Raw genomic sequence first — 24,361 nt, 5'->3', positions numbered from 1 at the left:
GATATTGCTTGTAAACAAACATGAGTGAAAACAGAAAGACTCTGTTAACATTCGATATCAATTCATGGCATAGGCGTACAGAAAGTGTAAAGTGCCGTGGACATTTTAGCTATGTAGACTGAAAGATTAGAAAAACAACCTCTTTTATGCTTTCAAAAATTTTCATCAAATCCGGGTAACGTTTATACTAGTATAGGGCTAGTATTTCAATTGCGTATTTTAGTGAAGAATATTATACAGATAATGCAGAAATAATTAATGTTAGATACGGGCTAATTAATCGCTTGCCATTGCAGCCTTCTTCTTTGCCTTCTTATTTTTGTTATTATGTTTTTTGTTACTATGACTTTGTTGCTGTGACTTGTGAAAAGGGTTAGTCAATTGGCCTTGAACCTTGCTCATCTTGAAAAAATCACGATCAAGTTCACTGGTAGCGTTGTACAAAGCAGCCTGCTTACCTCCATGAGTAACGGATTTTGCCTCCACTTTGTCACCATCCCCACCAATGTGCGAAGAGAATGTTAACATGCTCAAATCACGGGCTAGATCCAGAACCTCAATTCCCTTCTTCTTGGCAGCATCTAGCAATTGTTCCTTCCTACTTTCTGGCAAATTTTCAAATACATATAATTCCTTGTTGAACTCTCGACATTCTTCCATAGTGTAAGGTGTGTCGTCTTCCAGGTGGTACGGAGGATTAACGTACAACAATTTACCATTAACATAGTCCTTTAATATGTAACGGGATGCACGAGACTGATCAGCACTACCGAAACCTTGAGTCATATAACCACGGGCTCTAGCATATGCAACCAGTAGCTCTTGTGCGGTTGGGATTCCGCTACCACCTTCTTCTATAGCTTTTGTTTCTATGTGAATACCATAAATAGCCTCTAGGAAGTACTTTGGAATTCTCTCAGTAACTAAAGCACATGGTCCCACAAATTCACGTAGTTGATCGATTGGTAAAACACCGTTACATACAAGTTCACCTTTGCTGTACGCAAAATTTGGAAAAACTAGACCAGGACAATCGCAAAGCATTACACTATCGGATAACTTAATCGTCTGGAAATGCTTCGTCTTACCAGGGGTTGATGAGACAGATACTTTTTTAGCCCCAAATAAAGCATTAATAGTGGATGACTTACCTACATTAGGATAACCAGTTAGACCGATTTGAAACATGGGCTCCTGGCCTGGACGAGGTGGAGTCAATGGTTCCGCGGGAGCTCGGGATAAGAATAGCTTTTCTAGCTGATCAGCACCCAAAATCTTGATTTTGTCCAAAATTTCCTGATCAACAGCACCCTGCTCTACCTCTTCTTCGTGACCTATATGTTGATAATCCTCTCCATGCTCCTTTTGCATTTCTAGTAGTTCATTTGCTCTACGTGCAGAAAAAAATGTAAAAGATATGTTCTTCTTCATAAAGTACTTGGCCCAAGTTATACGTTGTTTAAGCGTTAACAAGTCTGCCTTATTAACTAGCAGTAGGTTTTGCTTTCTCTCATCGAGTTCCTTGACGTATCTCTCTAGGTCCACCGACCTGAACAATAACGGGTCTCTGGCATCTACAATTTGAACAACTAAATCAGAACGTTCGATAACTCTCCATAATTGCCTCCAAACTTCAATATTCCGTTCAAATGGAGTCAAAAGCAAATCATCGTTGCTTTCTTGTAAATCAGCTAGTTTTCTTCTCCAGGTTAAAAAGGCATCTTTTTCAAGCTTTTCTAATTCAAATGAAGTCATATTCTGATCCCAATGTGGCCTCCTTGGCACGATTAAATCTTTCGCATGCGCCCTTTGTTTCTCGCTAGCCTTATTTCTTTGTTCATTATTCAGCGTGAAACCAAGTGAGTTCGCATCATCCACTCCAGCATCCATACGAATAATTTTAACATTTGAATATCTATCAGCCGTGAAGTCCTTATCTGCCAATTCTGCAGTGCTTAAAAATGCATCCAATGGAGATTCCTGTGTAATAGACCTTAGCTTAACCCAACTTGCCTCATGTTTATCAACTGTAAAACGCATTTCACCATCAGGAAGGTATTCGATTGCATTTTCTTTCGTTCTCGCATTTTTTATAGCTTGACCAAGACCTATGATGTTTTTATTCTTTTTTTGAGTAGGTTTTGGCCCTTGTGGGGGCTTCCATTTCTTTGGGGTCTCCTTCTTTGGTGGCATTGCTTATCTTAATGTTGATACAAGCTTTTACTTTCATATTTGTAATGGCGATGAGCTGACCATAGTAATTCGCTTATTATAAAAATTTTCCCAGGACGTAGCTTCGCTGTGCCAGTGACCGAAACATAAAAAACATAAAACATAATACTAAAACAACGATAAACTACAATTAGCACTTTTACGTTAGGTAAGTAGATACCATTCCTAGTCCTTGAGCCATGCTCAAAGTTTTTACCCTAAATTATCGTGCCAATTAGAGGCAATTAAATAAATTAAATTAAATTAAATTAAATTAAAATGTTATATATTCCATAATTGCAAAGACTTGTCGTAAAATGAACATGTTGCGATGAATTCATTACTCCAATCACAGCCGTAACAAATTGAATCATGCCCGTCTTTCTCATGTGCAAGCGTTTCAATTTTGTGGCCATTTACGGAGACAACCTTTGCACCATTATACATACAGCACACAACTAGATTGTTGACATCTTCAGATTCTTTGTTTAAGGGCGACTCTGAGAACCTCCAGACCCCACCCTCAAGGTTTAGCTCCTCAATATTAAGAGGACGAAGGCCTTCGCCAGGAAATATAGAATTTCCTAACATGCGTAAGTCAAATGAGCGAATAGTATCGTCGTAGGACCCCGTTAACAAGGAAGTTGGCATGTTTCGGCGAAAGCTTTCAGTAGCAGCCTTGATTGCTACAACTCCTCCCTCATGTACGGTGTTGTTATACCATATAAAAGATTTTGACCTGAGGTCGTGAGCCATGATCGCACAGTCATCCCCACCACTAAACACAACGTTTTCTAGCGGCGACAAGGACCCAAATTCACTAGTCCAGCATTCTAATGTATGTCCCCTTTCAAACTCGTCATATTTTTCAACAATGTCAACACATCTCTGCATGGTTCCCTGAACTTCATAAATCTTAGTGTCCATATTCGTTATTAAACTTTCGCATAACTTAAAACCTGTAGCACAATTTCCCACTGCTATATCTATAGTCATTATCGACCCCGTAGTCGTTGTTAAAACTAAACTGTTCGCATTCAGCGGGGAAAAGTTCAGTGAAGTTATAAGTACATCAGTTTGGAAGACCTGTAAATTTGCCAATTCCTTTAGCCCACCGAGGTCAAATTTCCATAGCATTACGTTTCCAGTAGAATGCGCTGTGGCAATTAGGTTCTCAACATGAGGACTCAATTTCAAATCCAAAATCGCTGCATAAGTTGGATAAGTATTTTTCAATCTCAATTCCGAATCATATACCTCAATTGTACCTTTTCTGTAGCCAGTAGCCTTATCTAATTCATAAGTTCCCACAACTACGTAGTCCTCCTTTAAAATGCGCAACGCGCAAGGGGGAAATCCCGTAGTTGTTTTCCGAAAAATCAAACTGCCTGACATGATAAGCGCTCAGCAATAAAAGCCCTCGAACTGCTTCTTCGTAACATGTTTTATTATCTCATCGCCTTCACAGCGCTTATCCATATTATCTGCCTAAAACTAGCAATGTCTAAAAGATGACAATAATATCACCATAAACGACTATGAAATTCTATGCAAAATTGGAGCAAGACCTTCTGCATCCATTAATGACTTCTGTTTTACCATTATTCAGTAGTGAAAAAGTACGTTTCAAGGTGGTTTATTCATTCAATTACAACTGTTAGTCACATACTTGCATTCCATACATATAGGATGGACAATCAGGAATATTTGGAAAGATTAGCGCCTTTTAAAGAAGGATTAGAGGATAATAGACGTGACCCCGAAACTAATAAAAAGTATTACTTAGTAGAAAATGGTGATGTCAAACGGAATTTCGATATTGAAGGTACAATAAAGCGAGTTCGGCATTTGGATGGTGTTAGTTCGTTATATCGTTATTTTATTGAGCGGAAAGCGAAAAAAGACTCCAGATTTGAGCAAGTTTTGAAATCGCTTAATGACCCAAGCACTAACAAGAAGAATGGAAGACATGAAGATAAGAGACGGCGAAAGACTGAACGTGAGGAAGATGCTGAGTTGTTGAAGGGCGAAGACGAGTTAGAGGATGAAGAAAATACTGAATTTCTCTTTCGGGACTCTCCAGGGTATGTCAACGGTAAATTAAGGCCATATCAAGTTCAGGGTTTGAATTGGTTAATTTCTTTACACAAGAACAACATAGCAGGAATTCTAGCTGACGAGATGGGACTTGGCAAAACATTACAGACAATTTCCTTTTTAGGATACTTAAGATATGTGGAAAGGAAGCCTGGCCCATTTTTGGTGATTGCACCAAAATCTACATTAAATAACTGGTTAAGAGAGATTAATAGGTGGACTCCAGAGGTTAGTGCATTTATATTACAAGGTGACAAGGAAGAAAGAGCTCAATTATTACGTACTAAGCTGCTAACATTCGATTTTGACATTGTTATTGCTTCTTATGAGATCATTATAAAGGAAAAGGCTTCATTCAGAAAAATTAACTGGGAATATATTGTCATTGACGAGGCTCATAGGATTAAAAACGAGGAGTCCATGTTGTCGCAGGTTTTAAGAGAGTTCACCTCCAAAAATAGACTGTTGATTACTGGTACTCCGTTACAGAACAATTTGCATGAGCTTTGGGCTTTGTTAAACTTTTTGCTACCTGATATTTTCTCAGACTCTGAGGCATTCGACGAGTGGTTTTCTTCTGAATCATCCGAGGAGGATAAAGACAAGATTGTTAAGCAGTTACATACCATATTGCAGCCATTCTTATTGAGACGTATCAAAAATGATGTAGAGAAGTCATTGCTCCCCAAAAAAGAGCTAAATTTGTATGTGGGAATGTCAAATATGCAAAAAAAATGGTACAAACAAATATTGGAAAAGGATCTAGATGCAGTCAATGGTGTCAATGGTACTAAGGAATCCAAAACTAGATTATTAAATATCATGATGCAGCTGAGGAAATGTTGCAATCATCCATATTTATTTGATGGTGCTGAACCAGGTCCCCCATACACAACGGACGAACATTTGGTGTACAATTCTGCAAAGGTAAAGGTGTTGGACAAACTGTTGAAGAAATTGAAGGAAGACGGCTCTAGAGTATTGATTTTTAGTCAAATGTCTAGATTGTTAGATATATTAGAGGATTATTGTTATTTTAGAGGATACGAGTATTGTAGAATTGATGGTTCAACAGCTCATGAAGATCGTATTCAGGCTATTGATGAGTATAATGAACCTAATTCCAAAAAATTTGTCTTTTTGCTTACTACACGTGCGGGTGGTCTCGGTATTAACTTAACCACCGCGGATGTTGTTATTCTCTATGATTCTGATTGGAACCCACAGGCAGATCTACAGGCTATGGATAGGGCTCATAGAATTGGCCAGAAGAAGCAAGTGAAAGTTTTCCGCTTAGTGACCGATAATTCGGTAGAAGAAAAGATTTTAGAGAGAGCTACTCAGAAGTTAAGGCTAGATCAGTTGGTAATCCAACAAGGTCGTACTTCCGTTGCGAAGAAAGATAATGCTAAGGATTCCAAGGATGCTTTGTTGTCAATGATTCAACACGGTGCTGTTGAGATGTTCAAAAGCACAGACAATAGCGCTTCCTCCACTGCAAAGGGTACTCCGCAACCTGAGTCGGGCGATGTCGATGGGGACCTTGATTTAGAAGCTTTACTGTCAAAATCCGAAGATAAAACGAAATCTTTGAACCAAAAATATGCTGCTTTAGGTTTGGATCAGTTACAAAAGTTCAATCGTGACTCCGCGTATGAATGGGATGGTCAAGACTTCAAGAAGAAGGTTAGCAAGGATATTGTCAGCCCGCTATGGATAGAACCTACAAAGCGTGAACGTAAGGAAAACTACTCTATTGATAACTATTACAAGGGCGTATTGAATACTGGAGGCGGCAGAGCCAGCCAGGTTGCAGTCCCTAGGATGCCTAAACCTCAGCCGTTTAACAGTCACCAGTTACTTTCACCTCAATTAAAACTCTTATACGAGAAGGAGCGTATGTGGACAGCGAAGCGCACTAAATATACGCCTACAATGGAAGACGTTAAAACCACATATGGCGAGCTGGGTAGCGAAGAAGAAAAGAAAGCTAAGCTAGAGCTGTTAAAACTTGCGGTTGCAAATGCAGAGGTTCTTACTGAAGAAGAGGAGAAGCAAAAAGCCCAATGGGAAAGTGAAGGCTTTCATAATTGGAATAAGCTGGAATTTCGACGTTTCATCACTGCTAGTGGAAAATACGGCAGGAATTCAATAAAAGCCATTACAATGGAACTCGGGGGCACTAAAACCGAAGAAGAGGTACGCAGTTACGCTAAGGCCTTTTGGCAGAACTTGGAAAGGATTGAAGATTACGAAAGATACGTCAAGTCAATTGAGACTGAAGAGGAGAAGATTAGGCGTGTTAAGATGCAACAGGAGGCACTCAGACGTAAGATGAGTCAATGCACCAATCCCCTTTTCGATCTTTCATTAAAGCATCCTCCATCATCCAATAACAAGCGAACCTTCTCAGAAGAGGAGGATAGGTTCATTCTTCTGATGCTTTTTAAGTATGGGCTAGAAAGGGAAAATGTCTACGATCTGATTCGAGATGAGATTCGCGAATGCCCCCTTTTCGAGCTAGACTTTTACTTCCAGAGTAGGACTCCAGCAGAGCTTCAACGTCGTGCTTTTACTCTCTTGCAGTGCTTGGAAAAGGAATTCAACGCTGGTTTAGTGATGGACGATGCGTTGAAGGAGCGCATGAAGGAAGAAGATTTAGCCGCTGAAAAACAAAAGCACGAGGAGGAACTCGCAGCAGAGAAACTAAAACTCGAGGAAGAAGAAAATGCAGCTGCAACTTCGGCAGTTGAAGTCAGTTCACCCACTAGAGATCATGCAGCTGAACCCGATGCCAAGAGAATAAAAGTAGAGTAGCGGAATGTAAAGTTTATGATATACTAAAATACGTAAAAAAAAAAAAAATTAATCAATATATATTCAATAGACAACGAAAACCGATTAGTAACATGAGCACTACTTATTTACCATTCTTACCTAGAAGCTTTTCAATTTGCTTTTCAATTGAGGAAGGTTTAGTTAGGGAAGAGTATCTCTCAACAACGTTTCCTTTACCGTCAACCAAAAACTTCTCAAAATTCCATTTAATTGCTTTGAAACCCAACATTCCGGACTTGTGAGCCTTCAAATATTCATAAACAGGATCTGCTTCCGGACCATTCACATTAATTTTCTTCAAAACAGGGAAGGTGACACCGAAGTTTAATTGACAGAATTGTCCGATCTCTTCGTCAGTGGAAGGTTCTTGGTGTCCAAATTGGTTACAAGGGAAGCCAATAACCACAAAACCTTGATCCTTGTATTTCTTATACAACTCTTCGAGTTCTTTATACTGAGGAGTAAAGCCACACTTCGAGGCTACATTAACGATCAAAACTGTTTTACCTTCTAATTGACTGAAGGGGAAGGGTTCACCCCTTCTATCCAATGGGGTTAGTTCATGAAACTTAGACATTTTTTTTACTAGAGTTCTCGATTTGGGAACCTTGGAGTAGAGATATGCGACCATATTGCAGCAGTTTATATATGTAAGGTAGAGTTGTTGAGCACCCCTGCTATGTCAAGCCTTTTTAACGGTTCGGAAGGTTTGTTTTAGATATGTGGTGTACGGTCAACTATAGGACAGCCATTACTCAGTATTCACCAGAATTACCTTAATAAAGGCACGTTGATCCACTTAACCGCTTCTAAACATATTCTAGACGTCACTGGCGGTTCTGCCGACTGTTATATATATATATTTTTTCTTGAAGGGAATATTACACGACGAGTAACTGAAAATAAAGCATTGTAGTTTGTGCCAGAGAACGAATTCTTACTTTCTCTTTTGCGCTCTAATGACACTCATGCATTTGAATTCGTTGGAAAAGGACGACTTCCATATACGAACCTTACCATCGTCGCCGGAACTACTCAATATTGTGCCTGTGAGGTTCCAAGAAACCGACCAAACCTCGTCATTGTGGTCCGGATGCTCACTTACAAGCTCTACAACCACGTCAGATTTACGATTAGTAAGCATTGAGCCTTCGCCGGCTTCAGAATTGACGACGTCTTCAGGTACATTATCCGCGCCATTGTCTACCTTCTCAGTGAGCTTAAAAATCCTTACCTTGCCATCCTTGCAACCAGTGGCTATGAGCTGGTGCCATCTACCAAAAGAGGGTGCCCAACTGACAGAGCGGATAAGACTTTGATGTCCCGGTAACTTGGCAACATTGTATAGTTTTCCGTGTTTGTCACGCTCATAGATAAACGCTTGGTCTAGTGCGCACACAACTAGACGTTCTGCAGAGAAACGCGAGGGGCACCAGTCCAGGCAGAAATCTGACTGGAGGTGAGATGCGGGGGGGTTAAGTAGCACCTTTACCTCAGAAGTCAATGTCCAAAACCGCAGGTCGGAAGGCTCTAGAGCATCATAAACACGCAGAATCCCATCATTACCAATTGCACCTAATCTTAGCCCCAGGTGACCTGGAGCAAAACGCACACTGTATAATGGACCAGTAGCATCGTTTAATGTACATAGTTTTGTCCAACGCTTACCAGATCGTTCTGGGGCATCTGGGTTCTCCTCCCACAACTTGATTGTTTTGTTATAGGATACACTTGCAATTATACGTCCATATTCAGGAGAGGCCCAGTCTAAGGATACCACACTGCTGTCGTGGGCTTTCCACGAATCACTAAGCTCCCATTCGTTTGTATCATTATCTAATCGAAAAACCTTTATATGTTGATCACTTGAGCAAGTAGCAACATGCCTTCCGTAGAAATCGTAGCATATATCGTGAATTAGATCTTCATGTCCAGTTATAAATGGCTTCATGACAGTCTTCAAATCTGTATATAGATATTATATGTAATCTGTCGATGATTCAACCTGTTGATGACGGAAGTATTCTTGAAAACTCAGTGAAAATGGAAATCCTTTAATTCTATCCAAATTGTCTTATGGAATAATTAATACATAAATACCATACAAAACACTTCTTCTTTCAAGATAAGTCTTAACTATCAATGCCCCAACTGTTCTCTCTCACGCACTTGATAATTGCGGCACTTTTACTAGTGTATTCCAACTATTCTGGTGCACTGTACAGTTCTATCGGGTTTGCTATTATAGGATACTCAGCCACAAATGCTTTAATTCCACGGGTAACTCAAAGTTTCATTCAGGTCGGGCTCTGTGGTAAGGATTTGGGTAAGAAGGGACAACCCTTGCTTCCTGAGACGATTGGAGCAGTTGCTGCCACCGTATACTTATTTGGTATGATTCTGTCTATACCATTCTTATTTTACAAGTACTTGGTTGTGACATCCGGAGGCGGCCGTAGAGATATGGAAGTGCTGGATAAATCAGCTGAGCTTCTTGTATTTCCTCACGGGAAGTTGAGCGAATATTTGAGCGCAATTTTATGTCTCCAATCTACAGTTCTGTTAGGAGCTGTAGATGATCTCTTCGACCTCCGCTGGCGACACAAGGTTATTTTCCCTGTGATATCGGTAATACCTTTGTTAGTTGTTTACTATGCTGATTTTGGTGTAACCTACGTATTGATACCCAAGCTGGTACGCCAATTATTCCCATTTTTGAACCTACGCAAAACAATTAACCTTGGCTGGGCTTATTATGCCTATATGGCCTCAATGTCTATATTTTGCTCTAATTCGATCAATATTCTAGCAGGAATTAACGGGCTTGAGGTTCTGCAGTCCATTGTCCTAGGGATTGTATGCCTGTGCAATGACACTATCTACATGATATGGGGTTCCGAGGAGGCCAAGGAATCACACTTATTCTCGATGGTAATGATTATTCCTTTTATTGGTGTTTCTGCAGCCATTTTCAGGTGGAATAAATGGCCTGCTAGAGTGTTTGTCGGAGATACCTATTGCTATTTCGCTGGTATGGTCTTTGCTGTGGTCGGAATATTGGGTCATTTCGCGAAGACAATGATGATGTTCTTCGCCCCACAACTGTTCAATTTTATCTATAGCATTCCGCAGTTGTTTGGTTTAGTGACATGCCCAAGACATAGATTACCACGCTTTAACCCCGAGGACGGGTTAATGTACCCATCGAAAGCAGATTTGAAGGCCAACCCACCTTATAAGATAGTAACCAAAGCATTAAAAGTCCTGCATTCTCTACACTTGGTCGAGTTGACATTTGATAAGGATGGAGAAGTCACGGAATGTAATAACTTGACTTTAATAAACCTCGTGCTTGTTTGGGCCGGTCCAATGAGAGAGGATCGCCTATGCTACACCCTCTGTGCAATCCAGCTTGTGGTAGATTTAATGCTCCTCTGCCTGAGACATGTCATAGGCTCACTTGTATATGGTCAGGATAACTTATGGCATATTGCATAGTTCTGATAGAAGAATCTACTAATCTATTTCATATATTAAATACACATGTAAAGAGACTATCAAATATATTGTTAAGCGAAACAGGACTATTCCAGAGATTCAAAAAAACTGTTGCGCCTTGCGTACAAATCTTTAACCCATGCACCGACCTCTGTTGTTTGAATCGCATCTACTATGCTCCAAAATTGGTCCAATTTCTTTTCTCCCTTGTGTCTACGTTCATATTCAAAACATTGCATTAGCATCTCGAACTTATCGATGTCTTTAACATAGCGAGCTTCGGGGCAGTCTAAATTCTCGTATGATAACCAGTCGCGCTTGATTTCAGTAGCAGCTTCTTCATTATATTTTGAAATGAAGTTACCACATAAATACTTAATAGTTTCCCACTCTCTTCTGTGCTTCTCTTCCTTTGTAACGGCATCAAAAGGTGTTATATCACCAACAAGCGCCTCGGCCAAATCGTGAACCAAGGCAATACGAACACATTTCTCTTTGTTTATGGAAGTATCTTTAAGGAGCATACAAGTTACACTCATACGATACATGTGATCACTGATAGATTCACAGGGACTAATATCATAATCAACCCAGCCTGTTCTTCTTTGAACTTTTAGTAACTCGACTATATTTAAGAACATTATAACGTAGTTGGGTGAGGGCTCCGATAGCATATCCCTCACCTCTACCGGAATATGATCTTCAGGCATCCAAATATCGGATGTCATGACGGTAATTTCAGCTGACACAAGCACAAGTGGGCGGCAAGCAGGAGCTCAGATTACGCTTTAAATGTCTTCACTTCAGCGTTCTAAAAAATGATGCTACAAAAAAGCAGTGATTAAAGACGAAAAACAAGAGCACTTAGGATATGCGAAGAGTACGACTTTTGTCCAGTGTCAATGATATCATTAAATTTACACAAGGTACGCTACAAAAAAAAAGTGCTCGGACAATGCCCTAAGCGGTTTTAAGCGATCAATTCGATCACACCACCAGCAGCCTTGATCTTCTCCTCGGCCAACTTGGAGACGAATCTCGCTTTGACGATGACTGGGACGTCTGGGATTCTACCCTTACCCAAGACCTTACCGTAACCGGCAGCCAAGGTGTCAATGACAGGAGCAGAAGACTTAGAAGCAGAGGACAAATACTCGTCTCTCTTCTCTTCTGGAACCAAAGTCCACAACTTGTCCAAGTTCAAAACTGGTCTCCAGAAATGGTTCTTTTGCTTGTGGAAGTATCTCATACCAACTTTACCGAAGTAACCTGGGTGGTACTTGTCCAAGTTGGTTCTGTGGTGGTGCATACCACCAGCCATACCTCTACCACCGGGGTGCTTTCTATGCTTACCGATTCTACCCTTACCGGCTGTAAAAAAGTTAGTATTCTGGCTTACGCTTAAATATCGCTAATTCTTCGCATGTGAAACGGTTATACACGCCACTGTCAATCACGTGACTCAGCGCTCGTGCTGCAGATGGTCGGAAGAGTAGGTGCTGCAACCCAGCCCACTTTTGTAGCTGGGAGAGCTGCTGCAAGCATCGAGCGCCTTTCAAGTCTTATTATCAACGGCGGCCACATTATCTATTCCACACATAGCAGAAGAATCAACGTCTTGGTTCTTTCGTTCTTCTCTTCCATGGGCAACTCATAAGAGTGCACAGAACTACATACCTGAGACGTGACCTCTGTGCTTTCTAGTCTTGGTTAATCTGGTTGGCATTGTTACTTATTGGGACCACTTCTTGTATACTCAAGGATGTTGTAGGAGTATACCGATATCTGAACTAATACTTAATATTCAAATGTTGAAAAAATATTTTGTTTGGGTATATCAAGATTAAAAAAATTACAAAAGACCAGCATGTACGGATGGAAATATAATGTACGGATGGAAAGTCACAGTCTGATGAAGGAGTGGATGATAATACCGTTATATTCGCCATGTGTAGAAAGAGACCCTAATTTATCATATTTAGTCACTATTTATAAAATTAACTATTTCTTATTTTGTTTAACAAGAGAAAGTATTTAAGTAAGATTTGAGCAATACCACTTGTGAATTACTTACGTATGATTGAAGAATATTAAGTTCAACTTAACTTTAACAACGATAGATGAGCGAAGAATCTTCTTTAGTAGGTAGTGGTGCGAAGGGAGAGTATACCAATTCCTTATTAGCAACTTCAATAGTTGCATGCCTTGGTTCTCTTCAATTCGGTTACCACCTTGCCGCCCTAAATGCACCTCAAAATGCAATCATGTGTAGAATGCCTTTAGATCCTTCCTATGGTGATACTTGGCTAGGCAGAAACGGTTGGAAACAATGCATTGAACTCAGTGATTCGCAATTTGGGTTAGTGACGTCCCTGTTTATTATTGGTGGCTTAGGCGGGGCTCTTTATAGTGGAATTCTTGCTGATAGACTAGGAAGAAGAGGGATTTCTTTGCTGAATTGTGTTTTCACAACACTTGGATCGCTATTCATGTTTTGCAGCAACTCTTACGCAGCTTTGGTTTTTGGGCGTATGCTTGCCGGTTTAGGGTGCGGGAGTGGAGTAATAATTGCCGCATTATATGTGAATGAAGTTGCGCCACGTTCCTTAAGAGGTTCTTTAGGTACGTTTAACCAGATTTTAATTAACACCGGTATCCTTTTAACACAAGGATTGGCTCTTCTCTGGGCGAATAGTCTCCAATGGCGGTGGATATTGCTTTCGGCCGTGGTTATTGGTGTTGCTAGTGCAGGACTCTTGTTGTTAGTAGATGAATCCCCAAGGTGGCTTGCCTCAAAGGGAGATCAGGATTCTGCTATTATTGTTCTAGAACGGCTTCGCAACTGCAGCTACAGGAACGCGCTCCAGGAGACAGACTCCTGGAAAAAATCAGTGGGTAGGGAGTCCAACTTGGATCAGAAGGATGCCTCTATGTTTGAGTACCTCACTTCTTCTAGGTATTCGCGTGAGCGCATGGTTGTAGCTGCAATACTAATTGGACAACAACTTTGCGGCATCAGTGTCATAATTTTCTATGGCACTAAACTCATTGGAACTGCTTTACCAAAATATTCAGTGCATGTTAATCTCGCCGTATCCTTTCTAAATTTGTTTGTTACTCTTTTGGCAGCTGGGTTGATAGAGAAGCATGGTAGGCGCCCACTACTCTTAGTGTCTTGTATCGCTATGGCCATTTGCTCTGTGTTTATTACTGCAGGCAGTATTACACACAACGGCCTTATACTCACAATGTCTACTTTGTCGTACATATGCAGTTTTGCTATCGGTATGGGGCCAATACCCCTGCTCATCATCCAAGAATTATCATCCTCAAAATCTGCAGTAGTCGCACAGTCATTTGGATTAATTGTCAATTGGTTAGCGACCTTTGGCGTCGGTGTTGCATTCCCCGCTGCTTACCAAGCAATTGGTGGTTACATGTTCTCTGTCTTTGGAATCCTATCAATTGGTTTAGCAGCCTTCATTTGGACATTTGTACCAGAGACTATGAATAAGCACAACTATGAAGAAATATGGGGAATGGAACTCTCAAATTAATATAATTACAGTACACACATATATTTAGTTAGTTTCACATAGAGAATACGACTGATATATATCGTAGTATATTTGAAAAAGGTCTCCGCACTTTAGTGTATGCTCTCTATTTCCTGCGGTTGTGTGATCGGGATTCGACTGCCGTCCACGCCGGTCGAGAATTTGGATTAGACCCTGCTAGACGTCGATTTGCTTACTATAGGAAACAAAAGGAATTAAAAACTCGGTTAAAGGAGAGATATACAGAAGTATGTTATTCTATTATTAAGTACATCTTTTAAAATCGTGTATTTCACTCGGGTTGAAACAAAAGAAATCCAATGCAATTGCAGTAGTGGAGATCCCTTTAAAGTATATCGAGCATGTCTAGAAAATATACGCCTGTAAAAATAGCCGTGTTGACAATTTGTCCACTAATGTGACGCGATTAGCTACATAGGATAACCTTTTTTAGTTAATGTCTAATTAACGGACTTCAGCATTTACAACGGTGTCAACCTTAAATGATTCACCTTTAGCATTGGTCAATAATCTGATAGTCTTTTCCTTATCCTCATCATCTTTGAATATAACTTCACATTTGTCATTAGTAGTAAAGTGAGGTTGCAACTGCTCCCAGATCTTCTTTTTTGGATTCAATTGTTTAGCAGGCTCATCATTTCCAAATCCTTCAAAGAAAACTTTGTCACCAGGCTTGCTACCAGCAGGTGGAGAGACAAACTCAACTTTATCTCCAGCAGAACCACAGAGAACCATGGCAGTAGATTTGATACCTCTCATGTTAACAGGCTTCAAATTGCAAACTAACACAACATAACGCTCTTGCATCGCCTCCAATGGATAGTGCTTTACCAAGCCAGAACAAACTGTTCTTGGCCCTTCTGCTTCACCAACATCAATAGTTGACACATACAATGAGTCTGCATCTGGGTGCTTGATGGCTTTTTGAATAAAACCAACACGGAAGTCAACTAAACTAGGGACAAGCTTTGCGGCGGCTTCAGCTTGTTGGGTTGGTTGATTAGCAGCTGCTGCTTTCTTGGCTGCCTTCTTGGCCTTAGCCTCTTCCCTCAATTTAGCTAGTGTGGCTTCATCTGGTTTACCTCTTGGTTGCTTGGCGCTCTTCTCACCCGCAGCACCGGCGGCTGAAGCGGGCTGGACTTTATCTTTACCATCGCAGGTCGTCGAAGCTTCCTTCTTCTTCTTCTCAATCACCTCACGAGGCAAATCCATCTCATAAGGAACATAAACCCTCTCATTTTCAGGTAATTGTAGTAACTTTTGCAAGTAGTCTGCCCATCTATAAATATGCCTGTACTTCGCGTAGTTACCTTTTACATCTTTGGACGATGCGGAAATTCCTTTCAACACTGGAAGAACAGCTTCAAACAATTCTACATCAGTACGGACAGGTTCTGGGGTTGCAGTAACAAATAAATTATCTCTTAACATCAAATTCAATTCATCTAACTTATCAGGCACCTTCCCAGTTTTTAAAACAGTGCTCCATTGTGTTTCGTAAGCCAATTGCTCTTTATTTGGAGTAGAAGGAGTGATCGCTAATGATTCAAACTTAGCGATAAGATCAGTCATATTATGGTTATTGGGATTTAGCGCTTCAATTGTATGCAAGTAGCGATTTTGTGAGAACGAGCTAAAATATATATTTGAGTAGTGAAATTTTTTGGAAAACGGTTTTAATAATGAGAACCTCTGTTTCATTAAAGGTAAGCGAAACTTTGCTGCCATAGGGTGTATGGATTTCCGAAAAGATACTCCAAAGTTCATTGAAAGTTATATTAAGGGTATCCCTGCACTTGTAATGATAAGCAGTTCTAAAGCTTAGCCTTCCAATTAGAGGCACCACGCAATATTTGTCGTTTATACTATATTTTTTTATAGTGGCATTGCTCATCGCCTTGTGATAATATACATTAGGAAACTAGGAAAAATATAACATCCGGGGTAATCCATAGACTCATATTATTATAAGCAGGTCCAGTAATCTTTAATAGAAAGCTATTGAACAGTTTACAAGGGTTAATAGCTAAGGGTTCCTCGTGCATGAACATAAGAGCGTTTACGTTTCCTTAGTATCCTATCCCAGTGATTAGTGTATACAATCTTAACGATGGCCGTTGATACGATTAAAAGGCGAAAGAAAACCAACATAGCTTGCATAAACTGCTCAAGGTCACATGTGACCTGCGAGCGTACTAGGCCATGTTCAAGATGTATTAAAAAAGGTTTGGTAATGAGTTGCGTGGATGCTCCTCGGAAGCGACGTAAATATCTAGCCGACGTTCCAGAAGACCAGCTGCCGGCATCGCTGAAAGTGTATGAGAATGAAGGAGATGTAGAAGATTCTATAGATCTGGAGAAATCGGCATCTACTGGGACTTCGGTATCACCTGTGGTGCTGCCAGAGGGAATACAGTCACGGCATCACGAACACCAGTTTCAAGACCAGGGAAGAATAGTGCACAAGACAAAGTTTTTGTCTAATGCAGCAGATTTAGAGTATTCAACATTGTCAGACATTATTAACCAGGATACACTATTGGGAAAGGTCCCGGTAAGTGTGTTGTATAATGGAACAGATTCCCCTACTCCATCATCTGACACCGTGTCCAGTACCCAAGGCGCATGTCTTAACCAGCAACAGTCCCAGCAACAGGTCAGGTCTGCTTTAAGTGGTCCGCAGGGTTTCAGGAGTCCGTTTCATAATTTACTTGGACCCCACACCGAGGAGATTCTGAATTCTAATGTTGATTTGTATACGGTGCACTACCCCCTTGTACCTGAGGAGCTAACAGACTGTTCTCGACATTTCAGGCGCCGTCAAGCATGTGCAGGTATACAGCGGAAGAACAAGTGTGACAAGACTGTGAATCAGCATTTTCTTTCTACTGAATATACGCTACCTGAAATAAAGGCATCGCCATATTCACCAACAGGCAACGGTTACCTTAGTTTTTCACTTGAAAGCAGAAGCCCTGACGAGCATCAGACACATGCTCATTCAGAATGGCCGCATTCTCTTAGGTACAGTACTCCGATGGAAATTTACACCCTAATCACAGAACCATTTTCATATACCTCAGGGTTCCATTCGCTTCTGAAATACCTACATAGTCGGTTCAAGCGCCGGGATCTTCTAGATATGTGCAGATCGATTGCAGAATTCAGACCTATTTTCATCGCATCCGCCATTGATTTGACAGAAGAGGACATGATTTTCATGGAGCAGAGCTACCAGCGCACACTACTGGAGTATGATCGATTTATATCACAAATCGGCACGCCGACATGCGTGTGGAGACGTAATGGACAGATATCGTACCTTAATGACGAGTTTACCCTTTTAACTGGATGGACTCGTGAGGAGCTACTGAGCAAGATGACGTTTGTCGTCGAACTCATGGACGATGAAAGCGTGCGCGAATACTTCAAAACATTCAGCGAAGTGGCATACAAGGAATTCAAGGGTTCCGAGAAGACAATATCATGCAGGTTACTATCTCCTATCAAAAATAAAACGACTGACTGCTGTTGTATGTGGACATGGAAAAGGGATGTTTTCGGCATGCCAATGATGATCGTTGGACATTTCCTTCCAATTCTACCCCTTCCCGATGACACCCAACGTAGTTCTACATTCGATGAATAAACGCCATACTATTCCTTTACTTCCAGATGTCTATACATGCTACTATTTAGTGTTATAGATATTGAAATTGCGCTCCTTTACTGTCTTAATACATCTTCAATGAACTTCTTGTAGTCCACACCACCATCAGCGTCGACTTCAACACCTTTCATCAACTCATCAACTTCTTCATCAGTCAATCTTTCGCCTAAACCAGTTAGCATATAACGAATGTCGCCCACTGTAACTTTTCCTGTGTTTTCCTTGTCAAATACTTGAAAAGCTTTTACGAAGTCCTCCAAACGACCCTCCATTGAAGCGTTTAGTTCTTTTTCGTGAGTCTTCTCCACGGTAGCAATATCATCTAGACTCAATTGATCTGGGAGTTTTTGACTTATTTCCTGAACAAAACCATTTGTTGGATTGTATCCTATTGCCCGCAGGTAATCGCCCAATTGAGGCTTCGAGATAGAACCCTTAGCTTGTTTATCAAACAGCGTAAAAATATCCTTGCTGATTCTTGACATCTTATTTTTGATGATTTATTGAGCACTTCCTTGTATATACATATATATATATATATATATATCGCGGTGGCGTTAACATAAACAATTACTGTTTACTTTGGATCTTCCGTATCAGACGTGTAAAATGACATCACCAAATTTCTTTACATGAGATCAATATATACGAAAATACATCGTGAGCAACTTTAGCATTAATCATATTACAAATTTTCACTATTACAGCACTTAGTTCTAATAGATTTAAACGCAGAATTGAACCGCCAAGCTTATCAAAAGTAAGTAAGTATACATCTTCAAAGATTAGATCCTTGATAATTACAATAGCGCATTCCATAAGTCACAGTTACTTGCTTTTTTGATTTTGAATTAGTTACGAAACGCTACTTAGTTGCTTTTTTTTCCTCATCGGTCTGCTTTAGATTTGAGAGCTTATCCTTGCAAAGAATAATAGTTGCCTTATATGATTTCGGAGCGTTATTATTATTAACGTGGTTCTTTGGATATTGTTACCTCCGAGAATATTTATACTAACCCTGCAGTAAAGATTGAAGTTTCATTAGGAATAGTTATAGAAGTTTAGATCTGATAAAGCTTTGTGAAAATATGTTCAGACTAGTTCAGCATACTCAGGTCCTGAAGTCCAGGGTTCCAAATCATTTGGCATCTGCCTCAAAAAGAAACTCGTTCAAGTTTAACAGTACTGTTACGCGCGAAAGACCAACGTCGCCGGACCCGGCACCACCTCTGGAGGGAACTCTGGCTGGATCAAAGCAAGGGAGTGGAAATATATGTGAAAAACAGGAGCTAAATGCTGGCCAAGTATTGGGAATTCATAAAAACGTAAAACTAAATGACAAAAAATTTAATTCAGGCCAAAACTCCCCTTGGAAACACAAGAGAAATGCCTTTAATGAATACGTTAATAACACGTTCGATTCAAACAACAGACGGTTCTCAGGAGATCTCACTCCAGTTAGAGCTTCGCTTTTCTGGGATTCTATTACCAAGGCGGTAACTCTGTATAAAGAGCTTTCCGCAGTCTCGGGGCTGGATGCCTTACAGGTTGGAAGGTTTGTTTCTATGCTACATACTGGATTACGTGTGAACCGTGACAAACTTATACGTTTAAATGCGAAACCTGATTATGATGCGAATTCGTTTTATTCTGAGATGACTACTTTTCTATGTGAATCATTGAGATCTGTGAAACAGGATATCCTTTCACAGAAGGTCGAAGTTTCTGATCATGGTGCTTTCCATCTATTGCAGAGTTTTAAAGAGTTGCTTTTAGAACGCGAAGCCTATGATACTTGGCTAGCTGCGATCAATTCGGGAGTTGATTCCCTTTCTACACCTTTTATGAGCGCGACATCGTTGGGGAGTGTATTGCCATTACTACAGAACTACGGTCATACATTTGAACAGATCTGCTCTCTTTACGACCGCGCACGTATACCAAAAAAGGGTGCTCTGTCCCATCTTCTTGCTCTTGGGTTCATAAGGGCCGCTCTAGAAGCAGGCGAAAATGCTAAAGCATTAGAGGTGTTCCAGGAACTATGTGAAAACAGCAAGCAAGGTGTTAGTAGATCAATTCTCACTGGAGTACACGTAGCTTTTATAGGCGACTGCAAAGACTTAATGATTGCCACGACTTTTTTTGAACGGTCTACAGCAGGCGATGTACCTTATAAGATAAACGTTCCAGTTTCCGCCGTCAAGAAACTAATTAACAGAACCTGGAATGAAAGGAAGGATTTCAAAGCTGTTTATGATTTATGGATTAAGGCACTTCTTTATTATGGGGACTCAATATCTGCAGGTGTTTGCTGTTCCTTGAACTCGGAACTTTTCACTATTTTCTTTGAGCACCATATGGAGGAGAAAATAAAAGGTGCTAACCACTTGAGAAAGATCATTGATAGTTATAGCAAGATTAGACCAATTGATGAGACATTCTTGAACGTTATTTTAACTAAATGTGCTGTTTGGAAAGACCGTCAAATAATTACCTCGATCGAAGAGTCGTATGATCATTATGGTGTAACCAAGACTATTGTTACATATAGGATATTGTTGAAAGCTTTAGGTTCTATCAATGCCTCAACTGAAGAGATCTATGGAAGGTGGATCGCTTTACTAAAAAAGACTGACAAAAGCAAGTATTCATATATTGCCAATGCCGACTGGGCTGCGTTGCGTGATGCCACTTTGAGTTGTTTTCGCATTTTGAAAACCGATTTAGCCAAGGAATCTGTTAAAATTGATAACTACAATCCTGCTTTGGAAGCTGCCAATGCTTCTGGTGCATTTGATGATGATATCCTTACCACCAATTCGACATCGTCTGACGCAAATTTAGTTATCTCCGATGAAAGACTGGAAGAGATGGTAGTTTTTTACTATTCTGTTGCAACGGTTTTTCGCAAGTATTGTCGAGATAATGAACAGTACGTTCGCTACACTAATGGAATTACCGAATTTATTCCTGAGGTTCTTCCATATCTGGCCAAAAATACAAAAAAAATACAATCGGCTCAGTTTACTGTGCCTGAATTCAGGTATATTCGGGTTAACATTTAATTGCCCACCATTATCAAAAGGACCATTTTGTAAATAGAACATTTTATGGAACTCTGACTTCCAAATGAGCTGTACTAAGACGCGGTACAAACTTACGATACTTGTATAATAATAAAGCTAATCCTGTTATATAGCATTTCGAGTTTCTCATGAAGATATATCTCAAATATATCCTATTTTCCATGTACGATATTTGTGTTAAAAAAAATCCTGCGACGTTTCTGTTGCGCCAGCATTTTGTTGATATATATTAATTTGTGTTCAACGACTAGTACTCTCTTTCAAACCTATAATTAAACCGCCTACAAATACAGCACTTGATAGATATAATACCATAACGATATAACTAAGAATAGAATGGGTTTAAACGCTAGTAAACCAGTGCCACCTCCAAGTAAACCGGTGATTTTGCGTTTTTCTAAAAAGAAACCTGATAGCCCGGCGTCGTCTGGTAAGCGAAGAACGAAAAGCAAACAGCTAACAACTAAAGTACATAGTTTATCAGAAGTTGTTCCCAACAAGCGCCAAGGACCACGAAAGGAGGTTACAAAGAAGGCCCCAGAGGAAAGAACACGTAAGGATCCAGAAAAATGCGGTAGAGGTAATTTAGGCCATAGATACACTAAGGAAAAAGACACTAAAGAAAAAGAGCGTACTAAGTCGCATAGTGCCTACTTCAAAGAAAATATAGGCAAAACGCCCCTCAGAGTGCATCTTGAAGCACCTATATAGAATAATGCTTAATTATTGTTTCGTTCGTTTTATATAGTGTATTTAGTTGACCTAATTTCCTGCATATTTGATTTTCGTACACCTTCCTTAACTTTTGCTTCAAGTAACTCAATTGCCAATGAAATGTCCTTATCACTAGTAGACTCCACTAGCAGGTAAAGTTTAGGCTCGTCTTCTGTACTTTGCGGCCCTTGGCCGTTTGGATAGAATCTGCCCTTATTAGTTATGCTACAGCCTGTTTCATGTTTGATTGACGATAATGTTGTGTATTTAGTAGCTTCCCATCTTACCAATTGCGGAAGATCATTAATTTGCACATATGCAAAATAAGTAGAAGATGTATCCGGATTAGTACTTTTCTCTACAGTGTATTCTAGCCTTGGGATCGTGATACCATGAATATCTTCTACTGTTTCGGGAATCGGCGTTTTGTGCTCTGCAATGCGAGTAGCCTCAATTCCGAGCTCTTTATTTTGTTCTTTATACTTCTCTTCATTTACTTTATCCAAATGGTCAAGACCTTTACCACCAAAGCCTTTAATTATTCTATATTTGCCCGTTTTTAGCCCTTCATTAAACTCGTCACTCATCTGTCGCAGTTTCGAGACTGTTGCGATATGGTGTTCTGCCAATTCCTCGTCTCTCATAGATTTCATCAAAATATAAGCTCCAGCTAACTCGGTATTCATCAACATCGTGAGAGCTGTGCCGGTATTGTTACCTCGTGCGGTTCTGCCAGTAGTATGCACATACTGTGCAAATGACTTAGCTGCATTGTACAGGATTACAAGCGACACTTCAGGCACATTAAGGCCCCTAGATAACACTTCAGTGCAAAGTAGAATACCATTCTTAGTTTCTTTAAAACTCTGCAGGTTCCATGCTCGCTCATTAGATGGCTTTCCAGCGTGTATCGCAAAAATTGGACTTCTAAATGCCTCTAACCTATTATACAAAATGTCACAAATCTGTTGGCTCGAAACAAATACAATAGTTTTGTTTTCAGATTGCGGGTGTTGATCCTCTACCTCCGCTAGCCAATGTAACAATGATTTAAATTTGTCTTCTTCATTACCAAAGATCTCTACTTTTTGCTTAATGTTTCCATTTATCAAAGACTTTGAATTGATGGTAATATAAACAGGTTTAGTTAGTATCTTTGAAGCAAAGCTCTTTAACTTTGCTGGAAATGTGGCACTGAATAAGACACATTGCTTGTCTGGTCTAATGCATTTCATTATTTGGTTAATCTGAGGCTCAAATCCAAGGTCGAAAAGCCTGTCGGCTTCATCCATAACAACAAATACAATGCGTCTTGGATTCACCAATTTGCCTCCATTTAAGCTAAGGAGATCAATAAACCTTCCTGGTGTAGCAACTACTATTTCCATACCACGCTTTATGTCGGAGATTTGCTTTTTTAATTCAGAGCCCCCTGTGCAGCAAATAGATCTCAAACCTGGGGTTTTAGCCGTAAATTTGACGACCTCCTCATGAATTTGCATTGCCAGCTCTCTAGTAGGTGCAAGGAGCAACCCTATAGGACCAGTTTCGTCGGGGCTCAAAGGTCTCTGGACCTTAATCTGTCTTAGAAGTGGAAGCAAAAACGATACTGTCTTCCCAGACCCAGTTTTCGATATTCCAATTACATCCTTCCCAGACATTATTGCTGGAATTGCCTGTGCTTGAATTGGAGTAGGAACGGAAAAGTGGAGCTCTCTTTCTAACTGATACATTATATCACTAGATAATCCAAGATGAGACCATTTCATTATAGGCCTGGGGCATCCAACACCCTTGACCGTCGTATTGTCTAGCGCCAGCCGTAAGTCTGCAACCTCCTCTTCCGACATCGACCGAATCTCGTCAGGTTCTTGGTATAAATTTTTAACAAAAGGTTCCAATTCTTCCTCACTGTACTGTACCATCCTCAACTGTTTCTTTGCCTTCATTTTAGCTAATCTCATATATTCGCTTTCTGACATACTTTCAGTACGGTTAGCGTCAAACGACAAGTGTTCATCGGGCTCTTGTTCAAATATATCGGTGGCCGATAGAGCATTTTTCGATGAATCCGCTTTTAAGCCTCTCATGTAAACATCTAATGTATCCTCCTCCTCAGCTACAGGAGATGGATCCGTGTTCTCTTCAGTACCTGGCTTGAATAACTTTAGTTTTGGTGCCTCCACTTCATCATCACTTTCTTCAAAAACTGACTTTACTTTACCTATTTTTTTGCGCAGAACCTTATTAATTCTTCTAGATAGACCCTGTTGCTGTTCCTCCGTTCCCTTCACATTTAGTACTTTTGACTTTCGTGATGTCTTTAATAGTCCACTGCCAATGACATCTTGCTTACTTTTCAAAGAATCTTGCTGCATCTTCTTTTGTCTCCAAAGTTCTAATTTTTTCCGCCTTTCAGCCATTTTATTAGCATTGCTGGCATCGCTATTATTCAATTGCATGTCTTGTTGTGTTTTTGACGTAGTGCCATTGTTATTCCGCAATAAACGATCCCGTTCTTGCTTCTTCTGTTTCCATTTAGCGAGCCGTTCTTTTTTAACATCATTAGGACCAGCCGGTATAGTTTCCATAATGTGAAATTAACGCAGGAAACCTTCTAATTGGTATTCTTATCTCTTCTACACCTGTTTCTCTCAGTACTGATTTGT

The 24,361-nt window shown here is 40.2% G+C and overlaps 14 protein-coding genes across 14 annotated transcripts; 5 read left to right on the top strand and 9 right to left on the bottom strand.

The window, feature by feature from the left end:
• Positions 1 to 276: 276 nt before the first annotated feature.
• On the bottom strand, positions 277 to 2,193 carry LSG1 (ribosome biogenesis GTPase LSG1; the record flags this gene model as incomplete). The annotated part of the gene is made up of 1 exon (XM_018132822.1): positions 277 to 2,193. The coding sequence occupies one exon, from the start codon at positions 2,191 to 2,193 to the stop codon at positions 277 to 279; it is 1,917 nt and encodes a 638-aa protein (XP_017988311.1).
• Positions 2,194 to 2,493: 300 nt separating this feature from the next.
• On the bottom strand, positions 2,494 to 3,606 carry RRT2 (diphthamide synthase; the record flags this gene model as incomplete). The annotated part of the gene is made up of 1 exon (XM_018132821.1): positions 2,494 to 3,606. The coding sequence occupies one exon, from the start codon at positions 3,604 to 3,606 to the stop codon at positions 2,494 to 2,496; it is 1,113 nt and encodes a 370-aa protein (XP_017988310.1).
• A 294-nt stretch (positions 3,607 to 3,900) lies between these two features.
• On the top strand, positions 3,901 to 7,125 carry ISW1 (chromatin-remodeling ATPase ISW1; the record flags this gene model as incomplete). The annotated part of the gene is made up of 1 exon (XM_018132820.1): positions 3,901 to 7,125. One exon carries the CDS (start codon positions 3,901 to 3,903, stop codon positions 7,123 to 7,125), a length of 3,225 nt encoding a protein of 1,074 aa, XP_017988309.1.
• Positions 7,126 to 7,228: 103 nt separating this feature from the next.
• GPX2 (glutathione peroxidase GPX2) lies at positions 7,229 to 7,777 on the bottom strand (the record flags this gene model as incomplete). Its single annotated transcript, XM_018132819.1, has 1 exon — positions 7,229 to 7,777. One exon carries the CDS (start codon positions 7,775 to 7,777, stop codon positions 7,229 to 7,231), a length of 549 nt encoding a protein of 182 aa, XP_017988308.1.
• Positions 7,778 to 8,083: 306 nt separating this feature from the next.
• On the bottom strand, positions 8,084 to 9,097 carry SEH1 (Seh1p; the record flags this gene model as incomplete). Its single annotated transcript, XM_018132818.1, has 1 exon — positions 8,084 to 9,097. One exon carries the CDS (start codon positions 9,095 to 9,097, stop codon positions 8,084 to 8,086), a length of 1,014 nt encoding a protein of 337 aa, XP_017988307.1.
• Positions 9,098 to 9,288: 191 nt separating this feature from the next.
• Positions 9,289 to 10,644, top strand: ALG7 (UDP-N-acetylglucosamine--dolichyl-phosphate N-acetylglucosaminephosphotransferase; the record flags this gene model as incomplete). Its single annotated transcript, XM_018132817.1, has 1 exon — positions 9,289 to 10,644. One exon carries the CDS (start codon positions 9,289 to 9,291, stop codon positions 10,642 to 10,644), a length of 1,356 nt encoding a protein of 451 aa, XP_017988306.1.
• An 86-nt stretch (positions 10,645 to 10,730) lies between these two features.
• On the bottom strand, positions 10,731 to 11,372 carry AW171_hschr53253 (HD domain-containing protein; the record flags this gene model as incomplete). Its single annotated transcript, XM_018132816.1, has 1 exon — positions 10,731 to 11,372. One exon carries the CDS (start codon positions 11,370 to 11,372, stop codon positions 10,731 to 10,733), a length of 642 nt encoding a protein of 213 aa, XP_017988305.1.
• A 242-nt stretch (positions 11,373 to 11,614) lies between these two features.
• RPL28 (60S ribosomal protein uL15) lies at positions 11,615 to 12,370 on the bottom strand (the record flags this gene model as incomplete). The annotated part of the gene is made up of 2 exons (XM_018132815.1): positions 11,615 to 12,015; positions 12,322 to 12,370. 2 exons carry the CDS (start codon positions 12,368 to 12,370, stop codon positions 11,615 to 11,617), a joined length of 450 nt encoding a protein of 149 aa, XP_017988304.1.
• Positions 12,371 to 12,764: 394 nt separating this feature from the next.
• On the top strand, positions 12,765 to 14,201 carry AW171_hschr53251 (HER028Cp; the record flags this gene model as incomplete). The annotated part of the gene is made up of 1 exon (XM_018132814.1): positions 12,765 to 14,201. The coding sequence occupies one exon, from the start codon at positions 12,765 to 12,767 to the stop codon at positions 14,199 to 14,201; it is 1,437 nt and encodes a 478-aa protein (XP_017988303.1).
• A 465-nt stretch (positions 14,202 to 14,666) lies between these two features.
• Positions 14,667 to 15,794, bottom strand: ARC1 (Arc1p; the record flags this gene model as incomplete). The annotated part of the gene is made up of 1 exon (XM_018132813.1): positions 14,667 to 15,794. One exon carries the CDS (start codon positions 15,792 to 15,794, stop codon positions 14,667 to 14,669), a length of 1,128 nt encoding a protein of 375 aa, XP_017988302.1.
• A 538-nt stretch (positions 15,795 to 16,332) lies between these two features.
• On the top strand, positions 16,333 to 17,871 carry ERT1 (Ert1p; the record flags this gene model as incomplete). The annotated part of the gene is made up of 1 exon (XM_018132812.1): positions 16,333 to 17,871. One exon carries the CDS (start codon positions 16,333 to 16,335, stop codon positions 17,869 to 17,871), a length of 1,539 nt encoding a protein of 512 aa, XP_017988301.1.
• A 77-nt stretch (positions 17,872 to 17,948) lies between these two features.
• Positions 17,949 to 18,377, bottom strand: MLC1 (Mlc1p; the record flags this gene model as incomplete). Its single annotated transcript, XM_018132811.1, has 1 exon — positions 17,949 to 18,377. The coding sequence occupies one exon, from the start codon at positions 18,375 to 18,377 to the stop codon at positions 17,949 to 17,951; it is 429 nt and encodes a 142-aa protein (XP_017988300.1).
• A 603-nt stretch (positions 18,378 to 18,980) lies between these two features.
• Positions 18,981 to 20,957, top strand: AW171_hschr53247 (uncharacterized protein; the record flags this gene model as incomplete). The annotated part of the gene is made up of 1 exon (XM_018132810.1): positions 18,981 to 20,957. The coding sequence occupies one exon, from the start codon at positions 18,981 to 18,983 to the stop codon at positions 20,955 to 20,957; it is 1,977 nt and encodes a 658-aa protein (XP_017988299.1).
• Positions 20,958 to 21,718: 761 nt separating this feature from the next.
• PRP5 (DEAD-box RNA helicase PRP5) lies at positions 21,719 to 24,283 on the bottom strand (the record flags this gene model as incomplete). The annotated part of the gene is made up of 1 exon (XM_018132809.1): positions 21,719 to 24,283. The coding sequence occupies one exon, from the start codon at positions 24,281 to 24,283 to the stop codon at positions 21,719 to 21,721; it is 2,565 nt and encodes an 854-aa protein (XP_017988298.1).
• Positions 24,284 to 24,361: the final 78 nt, after the last annotated feature.

The sequence above is a fragment of the Eremothecium sinecaudum genome, chromosome V (genome assembly GCF_001548555.1).
Source record: "Eremothecium sinecaudum strain ATCC 58844 chromosome V, complete sequence".
Lineage (NCBI taxonomy): Eukaryota > Fungi > Ascomycota > Saccharomycetes > Saccharomycetales > Saccharomycetaceae > Eremothecium > Eremothecium sinecaudum.
Note: the sequence above shows the minus strand (reverse complement) of the source record. Positions and strands in the feature narration are given on the sequence as shown.